At 48.4% G+C, this 24,361-nt stretch overlaps 1 protein-coding gene across 2 annotated transcripts in view; it reads left to right on the top strand.

Annotated features, from left to right (window-relative positions):
- NFKB2 (nuclear factor kappa B subunit 2) overlaps window positions 1-24,361 on the top strand; it is a 122,563-nt gene that overhangs the window by 64,541 nt on the left and 33,661 nt on the right. For both annotated transcript variants that reach the window (XM_033941034.1, XM_033941033.1), the window contains 6 exons: window positions 5,529-5,598; window positions 6,419-6,459; window positions 7,459-7,557; window positions 15,093-15,244; window positions 18,554-18,666; window positions 20,388-20,546. In XM_033941034.1, the coding sequence (XP_033796925.1) occupies window positions 5,565-5,598; window positions 6,419-6,459; window positions 7,459-7,557; window positions 15,093-15,244; window positions 18,554-18,666; window positions 20,388-20,546 (598 nt within the window). In that variant the 5' untranslated portion in view covers window positions 5,529-5,564. The remainder of the gene's footprint in view (window positions 1-5,528; window positions 5,599-6,418; window positions 6,460-7,458; window positions 7,558-15,092; window positions 15,245-18,553; window positions 18,667-20,387; window positions 20,547-24,361) is intronic.

Genomic DNA, 24,361 nt, shown 5'->3' with positions numbered 1-24,361 from the left:
CTTCAGCGTTGGCTGCGTTGCGTGCCAAGGTGGATGACTTGGAGAACAGGTCCCGCCGGAATAACCTTCGGTTTGTTGGCCTGCCTGAATCGGTGCGGGACGTGGAGCTGGGGGCACTGTTGGAACGCTGGTTGCCTGAGTCTTTGTCTCTATCATCTTCCTCGGGCCCCTTGCGGGTGGAGAGGGCGCATCGCTTGGGGCAGCAGAGAGAGAATGCTGACAGACCTCGAGTGGTCATTTGCCGTATCCTGAATTATCATCATAAGATGGAGGTCCTGCGTGCGCTGCGGCAGGGCAAGAAACTCTTGTATGACAACAAGCCCATACTTTGCTTCCAGGACTACTCGGCGGAGGTATCTCAGGCACGACGCAGGTTTTCACCTTTATGCACCCGTCTCATCCAGCGTCACATTGCTTTTTCCCTGCAGTACCCGGCTCGCCTGAGGTTGACACATCTGGGTAGAGCTCATCATTTCGACACCTTGGAGGCCGCGCAGCGTTTTGTGACGGAGATGTTGCCTGAGGAACCACCGCAGGGAGCGGCTGTGGACTGAGGAGACCCATATCTGGGGCCAGATCTGTGGTTTGAGTTTGGACTGGGGGTTTCTCTCCTCTCCCTTAGAGTTGGGTCTCTATGTTTTCTTGAAGGTCTGCCTGGGTGGTGTGTGTGAGGAAGGAGGGGGGTTGACCTGCCTGTTCTTTGTTAGTTAGGGTCTGTTCCTGGCCTATCCGGTTATTTAAGCATTGGGGATTTGGCTTGGAGAGTGTGTCTGCGGGTAGGTGGTGTGGCTGTGGTGTTCCTGGAGGGGAGGGGTGGGTTGAGTGTCTTGGGGGGTTTTGGCTGATGGAGGCTGCTTTTACTATTCTCTGAGTTTTGGGGTTTGCGGGTCAGGGGGTATTGGTCATTATTCCCGTGGGAGGTGTAACTGGTTTCCTGGAAGTGATGCCCTTATTGGGGTGTCTTAGGTGTGGATTGGGTGAGGGTTGGTTGTGGGAGGGGGATCGTGGGGTGGGGAAGGGGGTGGTTGGGAGGGGGGGGGGTTTGAAGGGTTTCAGGGTTTCTGTGGTGGGGCTTTTGGGGGAATTTTTTTGGGGGGTATGGGGGTTCTGTGCAAGGGGATTGACTCGGTGGCAGGGGTATGGCTTGATTCTTGGGGCCAGAGGTGGCGAGAAGCTGGGGGAGCGGTGGCTGGGACGCTTCTCTGGTACTGTACTGGTTCTTTCTTCTTGTGTGATTTGACTATTGAGTGGATTGCTCTTGAATACACTTTAACTTCTTGGAATGTTGGGGGGATCCACTCCCCCATTAAGCGCTCCAAAATATTGCAGCGTTTGAATCGTTCTAAAACCTCTATTGCCTTTTTACAGGAGACCCGTTTATCCTCAGCGGAACATGCCAAGCTCTGTACCTGGTGGGTGGGTTCCTACTTGGAGGCGCCCGCCGTGGGGGGAAAGGGAGGTGGTATTATTTTGATCCGTAAGGGTCTTCGCCTACACACCCAGAAAGTGCTCCGCGACCCTAGCGGGCGTTACATAGTTGCCTTAGTGTTACTTGATAATAGGCCACTTTTGCTCTGCAATGTTTATGCTCCTAACAATCCTTCGGCCAGGTTTTTTAGGGGGCTTCGCAATCAACTCTTGCGGTTTGGAGATGTTCCGATGCTGGTGGGCGGGGACTTTAATGAGGTACCGGATCCAAAATTGGATCGCTCTGCTTCGATGGGTAGAGAGTCCTCCAAACTTTATACGGGCGGTCAACTTTTGGAATCCACCCTGGGGTTGCTTGATGTGTGGCGGGTGCTACACCCGTTGGAGAGGGATTACTCCCACTTGTCCAGGGCGCACGGGACGCTTTCCCGAATTGATTTTATCCTTATTTCTCGAGCACTGCTTCCCCGGGTAATGGGGGTTGATATGGATATTTTAGGTTAGGTAGGGAACACTTTCAGGTCATGGACCTGGGGGGCCGCCGCGGGAGCGGACTGCCGGGCACGATGGACCCCTGGTCTGACCCGGCAGAGGCAACGCTTATGTTCTTATGTTCTTATATGGGCCCCATTGAAATATCTGACCACGTTTGGGTGGGATTTCGGTGGACTTGGGGAGACTCTCCGAACAATAGAGGGTCCTGGCGGTTTCCTTGTTACCTGTATAGGGATACCCGTTTTCACGAGTTTTTGACACAGCGCTGGCGTGATTTTCAACTTAATAATCAGCTGCATCGTGATGATCCCATTCTCTACTGGGAGACGGCTAAGGCGGTTTTACGGGGGGATGTCATTTCTTATGTGGCCAGGGAGTCGAAGCTGAAGCATAGGCTGATTCTGGCTTTAGAGCGGAAGGCGACTGTGTTGAGACGCCAGTACGGCAGGGTGCCCTCGTTCCTGCTTCGGGCACAGCTTCTAGAGGTCCAGCAGGAACTGAATGAATTGTTGCATCTCCGGGCTTTGCGGACGAGGGAGTACTTTAAGTTTCACTTATTTCGGTTTGCGAATAAGAGTAGTCGATTGTTGGCCCGCCTGGTGCATCCGAGGGGCGGACCTGAGAGTATATCGGCTCTTCGGGGGTGCTGCTTCATCGGCCGGAGGAGATATGTGAATTATTGCGGGAGTTCTTTGCTGAGGTGTATACAGATCCAGGCCCCGAGCTTTTGGATGGGCAACTTTATCTTGACAGCCTCGATTTGCCTTGTTTATCTCAGCGGGATGCTGCCGCTTTGGATCTTCCCATTACCGCAGAGGAGGTGGAAGGGGCGATTGGGGTCAGCCCGTTGGGCAAGGCGCCGGGCCCAAATGGGCTTCGGAGTGAGTTCTATAAGTTGTTGGTGACGGACGTAGCGCCAGTGCTGGCTGAGGTTTATAATTTGAGTGTTGCTAAGGGTTTTCTTCCTCGCTACGTAAATCTAGTGTCTATTATAGTTCTCCCGAAGCCTGGTAAGGATCCTCTTTTGCCTGCATCGTACCGACCTATATCATTGTTGAACTATGAGGCGAAGGTTTTGGCTAAACTTTTGGCTACACGCCTGGCGCGCGTTTTGCCATCGGTGAACTCAGACTCTCAGGTGGGGTTTGTGCGGGATAGGCCGGTGGCTAAGAATATCCGGCGCATCTTGTTAGCATTGGAACGGGTGGGACAGGACGGTAGCCCTGCCATGCTCATCAGTTTTGATGCCGAAAAGGCGTTCGATAAGGTGAGGTGGGATTACCTTTTTGCGGTGCTGCGGACGTACGGTTTGGGCCCTTTCTTTTTCGGTGCGATCTAGACACTGTATAGTGATCCAGAGGCAAGGATTTTGGTTAATGGGACTTGCTCTGGCTTTTTTCCTATTTGCCGAGGGACTCGCCAGGGCTGCCCCTTGTCGCCGCTCCTGTTTGTGCTTTCTTTAGACCCTCTACTTCGGGAGCTTCAGGCAAATGCGGATATTCGGGGATTGGCCTTGGGAGACTCCCATTTTAAACTGGCGGCGTTTGCGGATGACCTATTGGTCTTTTTAACGGACCCGCAGCGTTCCTTGCCCGTACTGTTGGAGAGCCTTCGGGAATATGGAGATTTCTCTGGCTTCGCCTTGAATTTTGCGAAATCGGAGGCGCTGGCTTCCTCGGTTCATCTTCGGCGGTTTTGGGGGGACAGTTTCCCGTTGCGCTGGGCTAACTCCTCTTTTAGATATCTGGGGATCAGGCTGACTATGGATGTGTCCCAACTGTATCGTCTTAATATTGATAAACTCCTTGCGGATACTAAACTGTTGCTAGCCAAATGGCAGGCGCTGCCGCTGTCTCTGTTGGGACGAATTAATTTATTTCGTATGGTGGTCTTCCCGAGATGGCTTTACGTTCTACAGACTCTTCCCCTTTTTTTGTTGCAGAGGGATATTCGTTCCCTCACCTCCCTATTGATCCGGTTTTGTTGGGGTGGACGTAGACCTAAACTGAAAAGGTCCTTGCTGGTGGGGCCTGCCTACGGGGGTGGTTTGGGGGTGCCTGACATCAGGGTTTATAACCAGGCCTGTTTGCTTCATCATATTAGTGATTGGGTGTTGGGTACCTCTTTTTATACGGATCTTTCTCTGGAGCGGGATCATTTCTATCCTCTTCATCTATTGTATCTCCTCCATGCCCCGTTATCTAAACTGCCGCGACCCTGTAAGCGTAGTATTTTGTTTCGGTCCTTGTGGACAGTGTGGCATCAAATCCTTCGGTTGTGGAATCAGGACTCTCATACTAGTGTACTCCTCCCGTTGGTGGGGAATTTAGCTTTCCCTCCAGGGGTTGGACCTTCCGTGTTTGGTCGGTGGAGGGCTCGGGGGGTGGAACAGTTGCGGCATGTTCTGTGGGATGATGGGTCTCTCTTATCTTGTCCTGACATGGCGGGGAGGGGGGCCCCTGAGATTGGACTTCCTTTTGCTTATTGTCAACTCAGTCACTATGTAGCTTCCCTCCGGGGGACTTCTTTGCGGGGAGATTTTGGGACCCGGCTCTGTACTTTTTTGACTGCAGATCCTGATTCCAGGGTCTCTATCTCTGTTTTGCATGGCCGGATCCTGGATCTTTGCCCGCCGAGGGTTTTCCCTGGTATTTTGGAGGCCTGGCGGCGGGACCTGGGTAGGGATTTGGGGGGGGGAAAACTTTTTGTTAATTACCCTGAGACGCACTGCGGGCTTGGTCCATAGTGCTGACTTACGTGAATGTCATTTTCGCACTGTTCTGAGAGCCTATGCTTCCCAGAGTCAGGCGTACCATATGGGTTGTATTGATACTCAATTATGCATCCGCTGTTCGGTGGAGGTAAACTCTTACTTTCATGGTATTTGGAGTTGTGAGGGGATTCAGGTATTCTGGACGGAGCTGGCCTCCTTTTTACAGGGCTTGTTGCAGACCCCTGTGCCAGTCTCAGTGCAGTCTATGCTGTTTGCCCATTTCTCTTTCTTGAATATGTACACTTCTTATGAAAAATTATTTCTTAGTAAATGTTTTATTTTGGGGAAGAAATGTATCTTGTGTTGCTGGCTTTCTTCTGAACCACCTTCTTTTTGGTATTGGAGGAATCGCCTTCATGAACTGCTGGGTTGGGAGGCCCGTTTGGCCTGTTCTTCTCGATGCCGGAGCAGAGACTTTGTTCACACTTGGACTCCATATTTGAACATTTTGACTCCTGAGAGTCGTAGCCGTGTTTTGAATAGACTTCACCTCTGACTCTGTGCTTCTCAGTGTCTTTGCTGATCCCTGCCTACGAGTTTCTGTATCTGTGGGGGGATGGGGAAGGGAGGGTGGGGGATTCTTTGCTGTGGGGTGGGAGTGAGGTGGGTCCGGGGAGGGCATAAGAGTCCGGTCCTCCGCGGTTGTTGATGAAAATGCATATCATGGTTGTTCTTACTGTTGTGTTTATTTTTGCTTAATAAAATAGATTTGAACATAAAGTAGAAGGGGCAGAATCTGGAGTTGGCCGTAGAGGAGAAGGGTACAGATAAGACTGCTGTAGTTAATCTGCTACTTACATGGATCTTCTGCCTGTTTATTTTTTTCCTTTAGAGCCTAGATGGTCTTGGCTATGATGACTTACGGTTCATGATGGATGGGAAGGATCCTGTGATGGAGACCAGTAAGTGACACTGTAAATATTATGAGAGTCAGATCCCTATCATGGGGGGGGTGAGGGGTGGTCTCAAACTCAAACCCTTTGCAGGGCCATATTTCGGATTTGTAGGTACTTGGAGGGCCTCAGAAAAATAGTTAATGTCTTATTAAAGAAATGACAATTTTGCATGAGGTAAAAACGCATTATAGTTTATAAATCTTTCTTTTGGCTAAGTCTTAATAATAATATTGTAATTTATAGCTAAAGAGACATATGATCAAGAAACTGTTTTATTTTATTTTTGTGATTATGATAAACATACCGAAGGCCTCAAAATAATACCTGGCGGGCTGCGAGTTTGAGACCTCTGCTCTAGCCCATTTTGGGATGGATAGATCACATGAATAAAAGCCTGGAGATGTGTTCTGGCAAGGACTGCTAAGCCTTGCAAGGCAGTAATGGTGGTTTCAGGCTCTTCTTTCTGCTGAAACAGTGATCAGAGTTCCTGGGCGGGCAGTATGTGTGCAGAGGTGAGCCTGGGAATCCCCGTGATGGGGCTAAGTGCAGTTTGTGCAGTTTGACACCTGCTAAAATTCCACCGCCCCGCCCCCCCACATACACACACACCTCTCCTTCATAGGAAAATCCAAGAGGGTATTGAAAAATTCCACAGCAGCCATGTTCTTAGTCATCATGTGACGCTGAGAGTGCAGACTAGAAACAAACCAATAATAACGAAAGAAGATAGTCACAATCAGATTAGAATATGAACAATAGTAATTTCCTTAAGCAGCTATGTGCTCAACTTCCAGTCACTCGTTCCTTTTTCTCTTTTCATTTACAGCCGAAGGACCCTATGTCTTGATTATTGAACAGCCAAAACAGGTATATGTGCTGGAGGCATGGAAGAAATGCTAATCAATCAGACTGGAATCTCCAGTTATGCTTCATAGTTAGTGCTGTGATGTTAATCTATGCAGGAGGGGCTGGGACACTCTAATAACTTACTCCAATACCTTTCTCTAAAGCAAGGGTCTCAACCCAGTCCTTAGGACACACCTAGCTGGTTGTGTTTTTAGGATACCCACAGTGAAAACGCATGCATGCAAATTTATCTCTTTATTGTTCATTGTGGATATCCTGAAAACCTGACTGGCTAGGTGTGTTCTGAAGACTTGGTTGAGAACTAGAGAATGACATGGAGACAAAATTTTCCCCGTCTCCGCAAGAACTCAATTTCTCTGTACCGTCCCTGTGAGTTTTGTCGCTGTCCCAGCCACTGCCCCAATCCTGTAAGCTCTTTCTTAACTGCACAAGCCTCAAACACTTTAAAATCAAGGCTTGTGCAGATGAGAGCAGAGCTTGCAGGAATGGGGCAGGAAAAGAACTTACCGGAACAGGACAGGACAGGACAGGAAGATTAGTTCCCACAGGGACAGGGAAAAATTTGTTCCCATGTCATTCTCTATTGAGACCCCCTGCTATTGAGTGAATCCAGCAGGGAGAAGATGAGATTAACCCACTCTTATACCGTTCCCTTTACTGACACCTGTAGGTGGTCCTGCAAGAACTACAGCTGCTAGATTTATTTCTTACAGCACCCCTTGAGGAGAGAGGCTGTACCAGCAGGATTCAGTAACTACTTGATGGCGAGTGATTCCTGCAGGGAGCATCTCCTCCTGTATTCTTTATAGTGCTTAGAAGAACACTCACAGTGCAAGGCCTCAGCTGGCCACTGCTCTGTAGAGAGTAGCGTAGCTCATTAACTGTGCCTGTTTGGTGTCATATGGATGGAGATGGACTGACTCCATAACCATATGGATTGGAGAGGAATCTCATGGATATATGAATTGCATTTCAACTGAGCTTCTTTTTTTCTTTCAGCGAGGCTTCCGCTTTCGGTATGGGTGCGAGGGACCTTCGCATGGCGGGCTACCGGGTGCATCCAGTGAGAAGGGGAGGAAGACATTTCCCACTGTAAAGGTGAGCAGCCATATGTAACACCGCCTTGGGCAAATCTATTCTAAAGTTGGATAATAAATCCCAATAAATAAATATTCCAGTTTCACGTTCAGTTTCTGGCAAGCAGGTGTAGGTTTGTGTGCATGCATCTTGTACTGAAGTAACACGGTGCAGGGCAGGAGTGAGGTGCATTGGAAGAGCTTCCCAATTCTCCTAGTGTGGAAAGTTGCAGGTCAGTATATGATGCATTGGTGGGGTTAGGTGGGAGAGGCATTGGAGGAACTGAGGCCCTGATTCTAGAAACGGCATCTAAGGGCTAGATTCACTAAGCCCACCGATCAACTTCCGACCATTTAACAACCCTTTTACAACTCAATTCACTAACCTCTGTCCCGATCATCCTCCCATCCACGCATGCAAATGAGGAGGAACGGCATTCAAATGCAGGCAGGTAGTGATTGGGCTTGCCGATCCAAAAATAAGAGACTTCTGAGGACCAGTCGCTGAGGTCCTTTCCGACTGCCCTGCCTTCTGCCACCCAGCTCTCTACCCTGCTTCTCTGCTTTCAGCCCCGATCTCCTGCTCTCTCCTGCCTGCCCCGAATCTCCCATTCTTCTCCTGCCTGCCCCGAATCTCTCCTGCCGCCCCGCTCTCGCCCCGGATCTCTCCTACCCTTTCCTACATTATGAGCCTGTAGTTTTAACCCACGGGTTAAAACTAGAGAATGACACGATGGCGGTTTACCCGCGGCTACCGCGTTTAGCCGCAGGTAACCCGCCAAAACGGGGAATGAAAAATAGCAGCCTCTGCGGGGACGGGGACAAGGCCATTCACCGCCCCGTGGGGCGGTGAATGGTCTTGTCACCGCAGTGAGGCATCAAGAATCGCGCAGTCCCCGCAGCCCCCACCCGCACGCCGGCTCGATCGTTTAACCAGCTTCCTCTCTCCACCTCACCTTAGTTTGCCGGCTTTCTTTTTCGGCGACCGGCACGCTTTCAAAGAGCTGCGCATGCGCGGCTGCTCAGTATTCAATCTTCTGCTCTGACCCAACCGGAAACAGGAAGTTGCAGCAGAGCAGAAGATTGAACTTTGAGCAGCCGCGTGTGCGCGGCTCTTTGAAAGTGTGCTGGTCGCCGAAAAAGAAAGCCAGCAAACTAAGGTGAGGTGGAGAGAGGAAGCTGGTTAAACGATCGAGCCGGCATGCGGGTGGGGGCTGCAGGGACTGCGTGTTCCCGGCTCACACAAGGAAGGAGGGAGTGAAAGGGAAAAAGTTTCTCTTCCTTGGAAATAGATTCTGAAGTGACCTCATCAAAGAAGACCAGCACCAAATGTACAAGAAATCCCTTAATGTCAAAAGAGCCCAAAAGAGAAAACTGCTACTGCCCGTGAGACTCCATTATTGGAGGAATCAACTTGAAATCACAGTTCAAGAGACAGGAAAAGGTTAAATGCCTCATGGAATCCTCAGCCACAACACAAACCAAATTGTGAATGAAATCAGAGCAGACAGTAAGAATTATAAAATTGATGTCTAATGCTGAGGCATTAGAAATAATGCCTCAGCAATACAATTTTCAGAAGTTCTATTTGTTCATGATGCTCATGATTGCTCACTGCTAGTAATGGTGGGGGGACTGATAGAAGATCTGAAAGAAGGGTGGTAGAAAGGAACAGATGGTAAAGGAGGGAGGGAAGGGTGGTGGTGGAAAGGAATAGAACATACATTGAAAGAGGGTAGAGAGGAACAGACCCTGAAGGGAAATGTGGAAGGCAGAGTGGGGAGAAGATGCTGGAAGGGAAGAAGACAGATGCCAGACTATGGGGGAGCAGAGGGAAGAAGATGGGTGCTAGACCAATTGGGGGGGGGGGTGAAGGGAGAGGCACAATAACAGCAAATTGAAGACGCAGAGAGAAGACACACAGTGGATGAAAGGAATTGAATGAGAAGATGTGGAAAGCAGAAACCAGACAACAAAGGTAGAAAAAAAGTAGTATATTAGTTGTGTTGATAAAAATTTATAAACAAAGCCCTGCCAGCTGAACATCTCTTTCTCTAGTTCAGCAGCCAGAACTTTGATTTATAAGAAAGGAATAAGCTAAATATTGCATTACTAAGGCTTATATGGATGCTGCGGGGACGGTGACGGGGCGGTGAATGGGATGGTAGGGGCGGGGAAAGGGATGACGGTGACGGGGCGGTGAAGGGAATGGCGGTGACAGGGCGGTGCAGAAGATGGTGGGCCGGGGACGGTGCAGTGACGGGGACAGATTTTTTCCCCGTGTCATTCTCTAGTTAAAACCACAGGCTCGCAAAGAAAAAAAGAAACAAAAGTAAAGTTTTAAAAAAATGTCACTGCTCTTAAGCATGCGCAGACCATCTACAGATGATCTGCACATGTGTCGGGATCGCTAGAGAGCAATTCCGACAGTCGGATGGGGGCATGATTCCGATCGCCCTCATTTGCATGAGGGTGATTCGTGAATCAGCCCCCCCGGCCCCGTTCGGATCCCTCACGGATCCAATCCGATCCGTGCCCTTTGTGAATTTAGCCCTAAGTCTTAGGCGCCGTTCGACACAGTTGTCAATCAACCGCTAGGCGTTATTTAAAGAATTGCACCTAGAGGCACCTACGCAGTTATATGCACCACTAGGTGTTAAAATCCTTAGGTGCACTCCATTTAGGCCAGGGGTTTTTTTCTTTGGCTTAAATGAATGTGCCTAAGTCATTCCATGCCCAAACTCCACCCAGAATCCTCCCCTGACTATGCCTACTTTCCGTGCAGGCATCTACCAGCAAATTTTTAAAAATAGTTTTTAATTGTTTTTTAATGGTGCTGTCAATTATCAGCATTGATTAAATCAATTAAAATAATTAACTTAGGCACCTAACTGTAGGCGTCTTTTATAGAATTAGGGCCCGAGTGTCATTACTGGAATAGTACTAGTTGCTGCAGGGGTGAGGTGCACTGGCATGGCAGTTGCTGTTGTCAGGGTACCAGGTGCATTGAGGTATGAATGGGTGCACAGTTCAATGACAGAGAGGGGACATTAACAGATAGAGTCCTGGTGAGCAGTATGGACTGTGAATGGGGTGTGTGTGGTGTGTGTAGGGAGGTGGGGTAGATACTGACTAGAGAATGACAGGGGGAAAAAAATCTGTCCCCGTCACTGCCCTGTCACCGGACCACTGCCCCGTCCCCTTCACCGCCCCAACCCCGCCCCCACCGTCCCCTTCACCACCCCGTCCCTGCCATCCCCTTCACTGCCCTGTCCCCGCAGCATCCACCCTTCCCTCTCGCCACCTTACAGCCCTTCAGCGGCCCGAGAATCTCCCTCCCTCCCCCTTACCTTCGCGGCACATTAGTAAAGAAACTTAAGGGAGGGTAGGTGTGCGGTCACCGATCGTGCGTGCCCCCTCCCTCCCTACTTACCTAGGGCCAAATCTCTCTCTCTCCCTCCCCCTTACTTTTGCAGCGCTTTAGAAAAGAAACTTACTGAAGCCGGCAAAGCCTGCCTGTGCCTGCAGTCGCGTGTGTGTGTGGGCGGAAGCTTCTTGTCTAATGCAATCGGAGCACAGTGAGCACTTCCCCCCTCCCTCCTCCCACTGTTTCGGCGTATTACTCGCAGCTAGCTGCAGGTAACTGCCATCGTGTCATTCTCTAATACTGACCTTCCTTGGCTCACAGCAGATGCTATGATTCTCCCCCACCTCCATTCACTCACAGTGTGACTGGTCCTGTCTCCAGAGGTGTAGCATGGCTAGAACCTATCACTCAATAATAACGTGGGGAGAGCCATCTTATGTGCATACACATTTTGTAATATATATATATATATATATATACTAGTCTTTAAGCCCGTTACATTAACGGGTGCTAGAAAGCAGCCCCCTTTCCCTCTCCCCCTCCAGTTCCTCCCTGTCTCTCCGTAGCCCCCCTTCTGTCTTCCCCCCCTAAGCAAAATGATCTGCCTCCCAGCACACCCCTCCCCCCCGAAGCAGCTCCCTTTCCCTCTACCCTGCCAATTCCTCCCTGACAGTGTCTCCGTGGTCCCCCTTCTGTCTCCCCTCCCAAGCAAAGCTGTCTGCCTCCCAGCACACCCCTCCCCCCCAAAGCAGACCCCTTTCCCTCTACCCCTCCAATTCCTCCCTGACTGTCTCTCCGTGGCCCCCCATTTTTTCTCCCCCCCAAGCAAAGCTATCTACCTCCCAGCACACCCCTCCCCCAAAGCAGACCCCTTTCCCTCTGGCCCTCCAGTTCCTCCCTGACTGTGTCTCCGTGGCCCCCCCTTCTGTCTCCCCCCCAAGCAAGCTGTCTGCCTCCAAACACACCCCTCCCCCAAAGCAGGCCCCTTTCCCTCTCCAGCTCCAGTTCCTCCCTGTCTCTCCGTGGCCCCCCTTCTGTCTCCCCCCCAAGCAAAGCTGTGTGCCTCCAAGCACACCCTTACCCCAAAGCAGGCCCCTTTCCCTTCTTCCCAGTTCCTCCCTGTCTCTTCGTGGCCCACGCGATTTTCTCTTCTCGCGGTCTGGCCAGCTCCCCTAGTCCCTGACCACCGCCGCCACCCCCTTCCTTTCCCGCGGTCGACAAACCTCTTGCCTCCAGCAGCCGCTGCAGCACTGTAAACACGTTGCTTCGCGGCCTCTACTGCCCCGATTTGCTCTTCCATGTCCCTGATGACGTCATCAGAGAAACGGAAGAGCAAATGAAGGCAGTAGAGGCCGCGAAGCAGCGTGTTTACAGTGCTGCGGCGGCTGCTGTAGGCAAGAGTTTTGTCGACCGCGGGTAGGGAAGGGAAGGGGGTGGCGGCGGCGGCAAAGGACTAAGGTAGCCGGCCAGACCGCGAGAAGGGTAGGCTGAGAGGAACCCGGGACCGTGGCAGAGGCTCGTTGCACAGTGTAAATACAGTTGCTCAGTGTGAGGCTTCCTTCGCTCTTCCGGGTCTGCATTCCGACTCCTCAACGCGCCAGCCTGAGCCGGCATAGGCGGTTGAGGGTGGAAGGTTGTGGTCGGAGTTGCTAGGCTGCAGCGGATGTGTGAGTTGCGAGTGTGGGGCCTGCAGTGGCGCGAGGTGGAAACGGAGAGCAGGCTGTGGTGACGTTGTAGGCGCGCATGCGCACTCGTATTTTCCTAACGGACCAGGGAACACGTTTTTTTTAGTGCGCATGCGCGACCTATCATTTTATTATATTAGATATGCACATCATAACTGTAACCACATTTAAGTCATATAATCTAGTATGCTTTGTTTTCTGCCTTGGTTGTCTGAAATGTTTTCTCTCCTGATTTGCTGCTCCTGGTCATTTTCTCTTTCAGTTTGTGTGTCTGTTCCTCTTTCACCACCTCTTTCTGTCTCTCTGCCTTTGATCGTTCTTGCTGATCATTTCTTTTCTGCAAGTTCTTCACTTGATTTTATCTTTTCTCCTTCAGCCTTTTTATCTCTTCCCTCTCATTCCTCTTGCTGCTTCTTAGCTCTTTATCCATCTTCCCTTTCCTTTGGGAGATACCACGCCCCTCCCTTCCCTTCCCTTCCCTTCCCTTCCCTGTGCATTTCTTATCTATGGACAGGATTGAGGGAAGGAGGGACGGAAGGGAAGACCTGGAGCCTGAGTTTCATTTCTTCTTTTACTGTGGCACAAAGCCTTGAGGAGCAGAACAATAGATATACGGGGGTGTGGGGTGGAGGGCAGGGCTCCATAGCAATTACTGTAGTTTCTGCCTTCTCTTGCCCCCCCCGCCATCTCACTCATATTTGCCACTGGGTATAGAGTAGAGAGCTGCACGGGAACGGGGACGACGGGAATCCCGCGGGATCCGTGGGCATCCCGCAGGTTCCCCCTTCGGGTCACGGGGATCCCGTGGGGATGCCCCCTAGGGTCGCGGGAATCCCATGGGGATGCCCCCTAGGGTCGCGGGGATCCCGTGGGGACGCCTCCGAGGGTAGCGGGGATCCTGCGGGGCTGGATGTACTAAGTCGCGCGCCTTTTCTCCCTACCTGCTCTGCTTGCAGCACAGAGCCGAACGGAAGTCTTCCCGACGTCAGCGCTGACGTCGGAGGGGAGGGAGGGCTTAAACAAAGCCCTCCCGATGTCAGCGCTGACGTCGGGAAGACTTCCGTTCGGCTCTGTGCTGCAGGCAGGGTAGGTAAGGAGGAGTAGCCTCGCGGCTCGAGTGGCTACCAAGGGAGGGGGGCGGTCCGCCCCGGGTGCAGCACAGCTGGCCAGGTCCCCTTACTTTTGTGGCACTTCCCCAACCGACCGACAACAGCCCTGATCCGACAAACCTCCCTGCCCTTAACCGCGAATCTAAATTACCTTCTTACAGCAGCTGTAAGAAGGAAATTTAGATTTGCGGTTAAGGGCAGGGAGGTTTGTCAGACCGGGGCTGTTGTCGGTCGGTCGGTCGGGGAAGCGCCACAAAAGTAAGGGGACCTGGCCGGCTGTGCTGCACCCGGGGCGGGAGAGAAGGATGGGGGAGAAGGACGCTGAAAGCACTGGGGAAGACAAAGGGGTGGAGAAGGACGCTGAAAGGCCATGGGGAAGATGGGGGGGGAAGGACACTGAAAGCATTTGTGGAAGACAGAAGGGGGAGAAGGACGCTGAAAGCACATGGGGAAGACAAAGGGGTGGAGAAGGACGCTGGAAGGACATGGGGAAGACGGGGGGGTGGAGAAGGACGCTGAAAGGACATGGGGAAGACGGGGGTGTGTGTGTGGAGAAGGACGCTGAAAGGCCATGGGGAAGACAGAGAGGGAGAAGAACGCTGACAGGACATGGGGAAGATGGGGGGAGGGGGAGAAGGACGCTGAAAGGAAATGGGGAAGAGAGAGTGGGGAGAAGATGCTGGCAGGGAAGAAGACAGAGATGCCAGACTATGGGGGGAGCGGAGGGAAGAAGATGGGTGCCAGACCAATTTGGAAGGGGGGAGAAAGGGAGAGGCACAGCAACAGAGCAAATGGAAGACGCAGAAGGAAGAGAGACAGTGGATGGAAGGAACTGAATGAGAACATGAGGAAAGCAGAAACCAGGCAACAAAGGTAGGAAAAGAATTCTATTTTTTTTTTTTTTTTGCTTCAGGATAAAGTAGTATATTAGTTGTGTTGATAAAAATTTATAAACAAAAGAGGCTCTGGTAGAAACCCGTTTACAAAGTATGTATTCTTCCCAATTAATATTTCCAAATTAATAAAGTCTTTTTGCTTATTTGTAAATGGGTTTCTACCAGAGCCTTTAATTCAGTAGCATAATTAAATGAAATAACTATTTCTGAAGTTTATAGGGACGGGCGGGGACGGAGGGGATTCCTCATGGGGACGGGCGGGGACGGAGGAGATTCCTCACAGGGACGGGTGGGGACGGAGGGATTCCTCACGGGGACGGGTGGGGACGGGTGGGATTCCTCACGGGGACGGGTGAGACTTTGGCGGGGACGGGTGGGATTTCTGTCCCCGCGCAACTCTCTAGTATAGAGGAGTGAGTGGGGCAGTGTTAAGGTGGGATAGTAAGTGGCACAATGAAAGTTATTTGCTGACTAAGCTTCCTCCCTGTTGTCTGGTTCAGATATTTAATTACGTTGGTTTGGCTAAGATCGAAGTGGATCTTGTGACATACACACAGCCCCCAAGAGTGCATGCACACAGCCTGGTGGGGAAGCAGTGCAACGACATTGGCACCTGTGTGGTGACAGTGGGACCCAAGGACATGACAGCACGGTATGTACTGTGGAGCGTGGAGTACCCTGCCCTATGCCAGCTCTCTGTCAGTTCCTTTGAATTGTGTACCTTTCTCTCCATCCCACTTTCTAGCACAAAGTTTTTCAAGTTCAGTCTTACAGTGCCACAAATGGGCCAGTTTCAGAACATAAGAATAGCCACATCGGGCCAGACCAAGGGTCCAACTAGCCCAGTATCCTGCCCCTGGCAGGGGCCAATCCAAGTCACAAGTACCTGGCAAAAAAGTATCAGGAATAAGCAGTGACTTTCCCCATGTCTGTCTTCACACTCTTCCCTTAAGAATTTGTTTAAACATTTTTTAAAACCAGATATACTAACTGGCAACGAGTTTTAGAACTTAGCTATTTGCTGAATGAAAAAATATTTTCGCCTGTCTGTTTTAAAAGTGCCAGAATGTAACTTTATAGCACGTTCCCTTGGATAGGATAGGGACTTGTATACCACCTTTTTGTAGTTGCACAACCACATTCAAAGTGATTTACATACAAGTACTCAAGCATTTTTCCCTCTGTCCCGGTGGGCTCACAATCTATCAAATGTACCTGAGGCAGTGGAGGATTAAGTAACTTGCCCAGGGCCACAAGGATTAGCGCAGGATTTGAACCCACAACCTCAGGGTGCTGAGGCTGTGGCTCTAACAACTGCACCACACTCTCCTCCTTCTCCCTGGTCTCAATACTTTCTGAAACAGTAAACAATTGATTATATTCTTATGATTTTTCGTAACCCATTCTACTTGACTCAGGACAGAGCTCTGTCCAGGGATAGAATGACCACTGGGACAGTAGGGTAGCGCCCGAGGGCCCACAGCAGTAAGGAGCCCTTTCTCCCCTAGCTTCCATCTAGTTTAATCATCTTTGATGGGTGGTAAAAGGGCCCCATTACTCAGTGCTCAGAGGACAAAATCACTGTCAGTCCACCCTTGCCTCTATCATACCCCCCCTTAGCCATCTCTTCTCCCAGCTAAAGAACCCTAATATTTTAAACCTTTCCTCGTATGAGAGGAGTTGTACCCTCGTTTTGATCGACTGTTTTTGAACCTTTTCTAATTCCGCTTTGTCCTAGCATTCTGTTTGTTTTTTGGGCTGCTACTGCACACTGAGCAAAAGATTTCAACGCATTGTCCATGATGTCGTCTAGATCTTTTTCTTGGGTGGTGGCTTCTAAGATGGACCTTAGCATCAAATAACTATGATTTAGGTTATTCTTCCCAATATGCATCACTTGACATTTGTCCACATTAAATTTCATCTGCCATTTGGATGCCGCATCTTCCAATTTCCTAAGGTCTGTCTGCAATTTTTCACAGGCCACATCTACAAATTTCACAGGCCACATCTGCAAATTTAATCACCTCGTCTGTTCCTATTTCCAGATCATTTCTCGTAAATATGTAAATAGACCATCCCAGTACAGATCCCTGGGCACTCCATTATTTTCCTTCCTCCAATGAAAGAAGTGACCATGTAAATCTACCCCATGCTGTCTCCTGTCCCATGGCTTTTTAATTTTTACAGGAGTCTCTTATGAGGAACTTTGTCAAAAGCTTTCTGAAAATCTAGATACGCTATATCAATTGGCTTACCTATATCCCACATGTTTATTCACTTCTTCAAAAAAAATGAAGTAAATTGGTGAGGCAAGATTTCCCATTAGCTGGTTTAATGTGTCAGAGTCTGTCTCATTAAACTAGGTTTTCAGGATGTTCTTAGTGACTATACGAGGGTCATTTCATAAATAACGCACACTATTTTTTAAATTTACATGTTTTATTTTTTTTCAAGTATTTCTTTACAATCCTTCAATATAATCTCCCTGCTTTGCAATGACCGAGTCTCAACATCTGGGAAGCTTCATTATTCCATCCAAGATACCATTTTTGTTCAGTTGCTGAATGGCTCGGGTACCGGCGGAAGAAAGCTCTTCCAGAGATGCAAAACGATGTCCACACATAGGTTGTTTCAACTTTGGGAAAAGGTCGAAGTCTGATGGACTCATGTCTAGACTGTAGGGAGCATGAGGTAACACTTCCCAGCCATATTTGCGTAGTTTTTCATTGATGAGTGGAGAGCTCCATCTTCCCCATGACCCAAAAAATTTTGACGAGCTCAATCAAAAGTAAAAAAATGATGATTTTTGCTTAAGATCATGAAGGCATCATCATCACAGACAAAGTTCCATGTGGAAGAAGTGTTACAGCAGTGTATTATCGTGATTTTTTGCAAATGCACAAAACCTGACCTCAGTTGCTCTTGGCTGGGCCACTCATTCTTCACGACAATGCTCGCCTGCACATAGGGAATGTCGTCATTGAAAAACTACACAAATACGGCTGGGAGGTGTAACCTCATGCTCCCTATAGTCCAGACATGAGTCCACCAGACTTCAACCTTTTTCCAAAGTTGAAACAACCTATGCATGGATATCATTTTGCATCTCTAGAAGAGCTTTCTTCCGCCGGTAACTAAGCCATTTGGCAACTTAACAAAATGGTGTCTTGTATGGAATAATGAAGCTTCCCGGACGTTGGGGCTTGGTCATTGCAAAGCAGGGAGACTATACTGAAGGATTGTAAAGAAATACTTGGAAAAAAAAAAACAAAAAACATGTAAATATTTAAAAAAGTGTGCATTATTTATGAAAAGACCCTCATACATGAGAGAGCTTTACATATTCTGGGATATTCTGAAATCCTACCATGTTTGTGGTCATTGAAGATTGAGCTTGCACAGCCTGCGCTAGTTGAATGCCATGTTCCATGCATTTTAGCTCAGCTGAAGGACCTTCTCTAATAAATTTCTGTTAACAATCCTCTCCCCCAAATATTCAGCTGGCAGTGATCAGCATTTCTAAAGGTGTTGAGTGCCTCCAGATGAATCTGACCCCAATAATCATTGTCAGTCTATGGCATTTGCAGAGTGACTTTATCCAGGCATTTACCTGGTTAGAGGAATGAATACCTCTGCTAACTGGTTAAATCACAGTGCTGCCCTTGACCCCACTTCTGAACCACACCAGAATTCCCTAGATAGTGCCATGGCAGTCCGATTGGATTTTCAGGGACACTGTGCTCACACAACAAATTAACTGGGCAGGAGCCTTCCTGCTTGGCTTGTTTTTAAATATCTCTCCCACCAGTTCTGTGGCTTCCTTCATGCCTCTCTCCCTATGCGGTGCCATCACTTTACGATAACACATCGGCAGGGGTAACAGGGTCATAGACAAAGAAATGACATGTCCCTGTGTGTTGTTTTTTTGTAATGTGAACTTTGGCATCTCCTCTCTCAGGTTTAATAACTTGGGCATTCTGCACGTCACCAAGAAGAACCTGGTAGACATCATGAAGAAAAAGATGAAGCAGCAGTTACAGAAGGAACACTTTCACAACCGTGGAGTGCTGGGTATGTCTGGTGGGGAGAATAGGGGTTGCAGAATGCTGGGTATCAGGGAGCATATTCAGAGCTGTGCGGGCCTGGATTTGTGGGGGAGTGGGGATGCAGAATGCCGGATGAGAAATGAAATCTATCAGCCTGTGTGATGCGTCCCTACAGTGCAAAAAACAGCTGGGCTTCTAGAGTTTCGACACACCTTTCCTTCTTCCTGCACTCACACTGGGCTCTTTCTCTAACACTGGCTAGCTCTTCTGTCCAGAATTTGTTTCATTTAACATTTTACTCTGGCCTTCCTCACCACCTAAACTCTCTTCTGATTCCCTTCAGCCCTACCTGTCCACTTCGCTCCCCCTCTGAAGCCTCCTCATAACAGAAGAACATAAGAACAGCCTTACTGGGTCAGACCAATGGCCCATCAAGCCCAGTAACCCGTTCTCACGGTGGCCAATCCAAGTCACTAGTGCCTGGCCAAAACCCAAGGAATAGCAACATTCCATGCTACCAATCCAGGGCAAGCAGTGGCTTCCCCCATGTCTTTCTCAATAACAGACTATGGACATTTTCTTCAGGAAATTGTCCAAACCTTTCTTAAAACCAGATACGCTAACCACTCTTACCACAACCTCTGGCATTCCCTCCTTTCTTTGGATTAGACTGGAACGCACATAGCAAACAGCATTTTACTGCACTGCCCCTATTCTCTGGAATTCATTGCCCCTTGAACTATGGCAAATTTAAGAACCTCCTGAAATCTTTGCTTCTTACACTGACTTTCAGCAATGCATAGACTTCTCTTCTGTTCCGATTGACATAGAATATCAGATGGCCACTCTCTTGCTGCTCACAGATTCTTCTTTATCCTTCCTGTGTTGCATAGTAAATGATGGCAGATAACAACCAATATAGTCCATCTAGTCTTCCCAGAAATATGGGTATAGTTGTAGTTGCCGCTCCATGCAGGTTATTCACATCTATGCCTTTGATTCTGTTATTTGCATTGTACACACTCAAAACCACTTTTAATTCTGTTGTTCATAGGCAGTGGAACACTGCTTTATTTAGGAGGGGGGAACGCAGGAGCGCTACCCTGGCACACGACCTTTTTTTTGGTGGGGGCTGAAACTGAATCTGCGACCAAATCTTGTTGCTTGATTTCAGCTAAAACTGAATCTAAAACCAAAATTGTCCCTGTCTCCAAACTGTAGCAAACTTCATTCCCTCCTTCTTTTCTTCTCTCCCCCATACAAAGGTAGTCCCTATCCTTCCTTCATCCCTTCTAAAAAAAAAACAGCCCCCCAAACTTACTTACTAAACAGCTCCTGAGTCCCCCACCCACCTCCTCCCGGTGCTTTAGTTAAAACTTCAGCAGCCGACATGCAGCGTCCACAAGCAGGCCTATCTCCGGAAGTAGAATGAAGGGTTATGAGGCAAGCCTGCTGTCTGACACTGCACGGTGGCTGCACGGTGGCTAGAAGAAGGGTGAGTGGGAGGGCCAAAACAAAAAAAAAAGCGACCAAGAATATGGGGGGAGGCCATGACCCCTGTGGCCTCCCTCATTCTGACACCTATGCTATCGTTAACCCCTAATCTCCTCTTTCTTTCCACTTCCTGAGCTAATCCTCCTGGAACTGTAAATCGCCATGTTGTTGTTCCAAATGGCAGTATATCAAATGCTGGAGATAAATAAACTTCGTCCTCTCTTCTTTCCTTGCTGGCTCTTTCCCATACAGAGACTGATCTACGCAAGATCGAGCAAGAGGTAAAGGAGCTGAAGAAGGTGATGGATTTGAGCATCGTGTGCCTTCGCTTTACCGCCTATCTCCCCGATAGCAGCGGCGCCTTCACCCTGCCTCTGAAACCCGTGATTTCAGACCCCATCCACGACAGCAGTAAGTGGAGTGTGAAGGCTCATCAGCTTCCAGGATAGATTTCATGCTGTTCTGCCTTCCCAGTGTCTGGGGGCCCCAAGTATTGGATGCTGCTAGATTTAGGCATAATCATTTGATCTAAGTTCCTTTTCTGCTCTTAAAGTATGGCAGTAAAGGGAGAACATAAAAATAGCCTTACTGGGTCAGAACAATGGTCCATCTAGTCCAGTATCCCATCTTCATGGAGGACAATCCAAGTCACCACTACCTGGCAAAAACCCAAATAGTACTGGTGACCTGGATGGGCAGCTATGAAGATGGGATACTGGGCTAGATGGACCTTTGGTTTGACCCAGGAGAGGGCATCCAGTGTAGGAGATGTAACCATACTGCTGAAAGGCAGAAACGATACTTTGGAGAGACAAGATAGGATGAAATAGTCTTAAATTACTCATCACTTGAAATATCTGCAGCTTCCCTTCTGTTTTTTTTTTTGGGGGGGTTGCATCTGAATGTAACTCACCTCGAGTGTCTGAGAAAGATGTGAGTTTAAAAAAACTATCTAAAAATCCAGCAGCACTAGCAAAAAAAGTTGTACAATATGAGAAAAGTCATTGGGGCTTCAGTTATAATATGGGCTTTTCTTCTACTGCTGAGGTGGGATGAGTGTCAGAAAAGTGGGAACAGGATAGAAATGAGCCTCCCCCTCCCAAAAAAGTAAAACTTCTTGGTAGACTGAAACTAATACAGAACATGGCTGCAGGAATGATTCTGTACAGAGACTTCGTGTGGGAGTGGGAAGGGTCCACTCCTTTTCATACTTTATGCTGGCTGCCAGTGAAAAGGAGAATGTGGTGTGAAGGTGACTGACTTTTAGAGCACTTCAGAGTCTTAAGTTCTGGCCTAACTGAGAGCAAGAATACTTTTATAAACATGGCAGTCTAGCAAAGAGCAAAGACATGAATTAATGTATTCTAGGAATGTGCTTGTCTTTGATACAACATGGAAAATGCCAACAACATTTCATTTTGATCCCAAAATGACAGGAAAAACCTAGAATAGTAGGCTTTTCCTGCATTGTAAATGGTGCACATTCTTTGAAAACTAGAGGATGACTGAAGCCTTTTTTTTGGTGGGGGCTGAAACTGAATCTGCGACCAAATCTTGTTGCTTGATTTCAGCTAAAACTGAATCTGAAACCAAAATTGTCCCTGTCTCCAAACCGTAGCAACCTTCATTCCCTCCTTCTTTTCTTCTCTCCCCCATACAAAGGTAGTCCCTATCCTTTCTTCATCCCTTCTAAAAAAACCAGCCCCCCAAACTTACTTTAGAGTCTCTGGTGGTCATGGTTAGTTGGGATAGGAGTGATCCTTATTTGCTAATGCCTGTGCTGTCTCTGCCATCAAAACAGCAGCTGCAAACTTCAGCGATAGCTTTTTTGAGATTGGAGCCAGCATGAGCAGGAGCAATTGAAGATCATTCCTGCCCATGCTGGCTCCAATAACAAAATGGCCAGTGTGCTTTCCAGTGGTAGTCTCATAAGACTACCACATAGACATAAGACCCCTAGACCCGCCCCCAGGCCTGCCCAGTTCCACACACACACTGCCTGCTCTCATTGGGTAGGAGGGCATCCGCATATGCCTGACAGCGATTTCTTAGAAGCTTTTCGAAACCCGGACAAAGTGCTGGGTTTTGAAAAGCTATCAAAAGGAGGACATGTCCGGGGAAATCTGAAAGTCTGGAAATCCTAGTTAAATGCAAAAGTTTTAGTCTGTAAATTCTGTGTGGTGTATTCTGTTTTTGCCTGGTTTTGGAGGAGTTAGGGCAGTGTGTTACATGTTTTAAGTGTTATATTGTAACTCAACAGCCTTCCCCTCTCCCCTCAAACCTTTTCACAAAGGGTAGCCAAGCCAGAGTAGGGGTGATGATACCACTCTGCCTTTTAAATGGGTGTTTTCAGATGTGAATATTCAAATCTTGGGTTCTTAAGATCAGAGAAAGGGAGAAGACTTACCGCTGTACAGAATGTACTTCTGTACTCTGTGTAGTACATTTGGTAGGAAATGTACTGTGACTGTAGAGGTGGTACCATCCTGTTTTCAGTGTAAGAGGAATCCAGTATGTGGAGCTCTAGTGACATCTTATGGCTCCTCAGGTCATTACAGAGAGTGCAGGGCTTTGATTTCTGATGTCAAAATGAATCGTGTGGTGAAAATCCTCACTGCTTAATTGCTCTGCCAAGTGACAGGGTCCCCTGATGGGTTTTAGTTCTGAGTAGTTTGTAAACTGGTTTATTTCAGAGGGGCTGAGTTTTTGCTATTCACTGACCTTCTTCACTTTCCACTTCCCTGCATATGTTTTAGTTTATGGAGAGTATAGAGGGGGATCTGCCAAATGGTGGGGGGGTGACGCTCATCACGGGACAGAGGAGAAAGACCCCCAACAGTAGGGAACTAGATCTGAAGCACGCAAGGTAGCTAACAGCCCAAGTGTGTGCAAGATCTCCTATCAACCAGATAGACATCAATCCATGAGTGGGCACGGTGAAGATCATAAAACTGCGCAGTGCTCAGGGCAGGCTCTGAAGGGGGAGGAGAGGCGAGGATATTGCAAGGGAGAAAATGAAGAGCTCTCATGATATGTGTTGGTTATAAGTATCAAAAATAATGGTACTTTATATGTGTATATATATATTTAACTATTCAAATAAATAACCAACCTCATTAAATCCAACACATCACTCTTTTCATATATGTTTTTTTGTTGTTTTTTTTACTATGAATCGTATTCAATACATGTGGAGGGCCATAATCAAGAGAAATGTCTAAGTCCAATTTGGACGTAGGGCGCTAGTTGCCCAAAGTCGGCACCAGTAAAATGTCCATTCTTGAAAAGTACGTCTAAACCATTCCGTTTTTTGAAAATCATCTCTCTGTATGTCCAGGCTTTTGATCATCCAGACCGCCACTATGTCTATCTTGATACCACAATCTCAACCAAAAATTTGACCAAGTCCCAAACACCTAGAACAAGATCTTTTGGACGTAGGAGGGGCCAGGTGGAATGGCCACCCAGACATGGCAACAGAGTAGTGGGGCACCTTACAGAGCACTGCTGTGAACTTCACCAAAAGGGTGCCAGATGAACATCTCACCATAACTCCCTTGCAGGTCATTCTGAACCCCCCAAAACACCCCCCCAAACCCACTAGACCTACCTGTCTACAACCCCAATAACTGTTATGGCTCCAGGTCACCTATATAGCAATATAGTAGGATTTTGGGTTTTTTTTTGGTGGGCTCACCTTTTCCACCATGAATTTAGTGGTTAGAGTGGCTTATGGGCCTGGGTCCTCCTCTCTATGGTTCACTAGCCTACCCTCCAGACTATTTAAGACACCTCTGTGCAGCTCTACTAGGCTTTCCTATGCAGGTGCTGATGTTCTGGAGGCAGGTATGTACGTTTTTATTCTGAACTTTGTGGGAGTGCAACGGGGTCAGTGAACATGGGGAAGAGTGTGTGTGGGCCTTTACTTTGTCTTTGCAGTGGTTATAATAATAATAATAATAACTTTATTCTTCTATACCGCCACAATCTTGCGACTTCTAGGCGGTTTACAATCAAGAAAGCTGGACATTCAGCTCTGGTCACTGTCAATACCTTTTGGCCATTTATACCTGTCTTTACATTGTCTAACTCACAATGTCTCATCAAACATTCGATTATCCCTGTCCGACGACTAAGTCTAGGTCGGCCCACACCTTGCCCACATCCTGCCCTAACCACTCCTCCAAAAACGCCCCTTTCAGTTCTGGGCACACCAGCAGAATTCA

This window comes from Geotrypetes seraphini, chromosome 4 (genome assembly GCF_902459505.1).
Source record: "Geotrypetes seraphini chromosome 4, aGeoSer1.1, whole genome shotgun sequence".
In the NCBI taxonomy this organism is placed as follows: Eukaryota; Metazoa; Chordata; class Amphibia; order Gymnophiona; family Dermophiidae; genus Geotrypetes; species Geotrypetes seraphini.
Note: the sequence above shows the minus strand (reverse complement) of the source record. Positions and strands in the feature narration are given on the sequence as shown.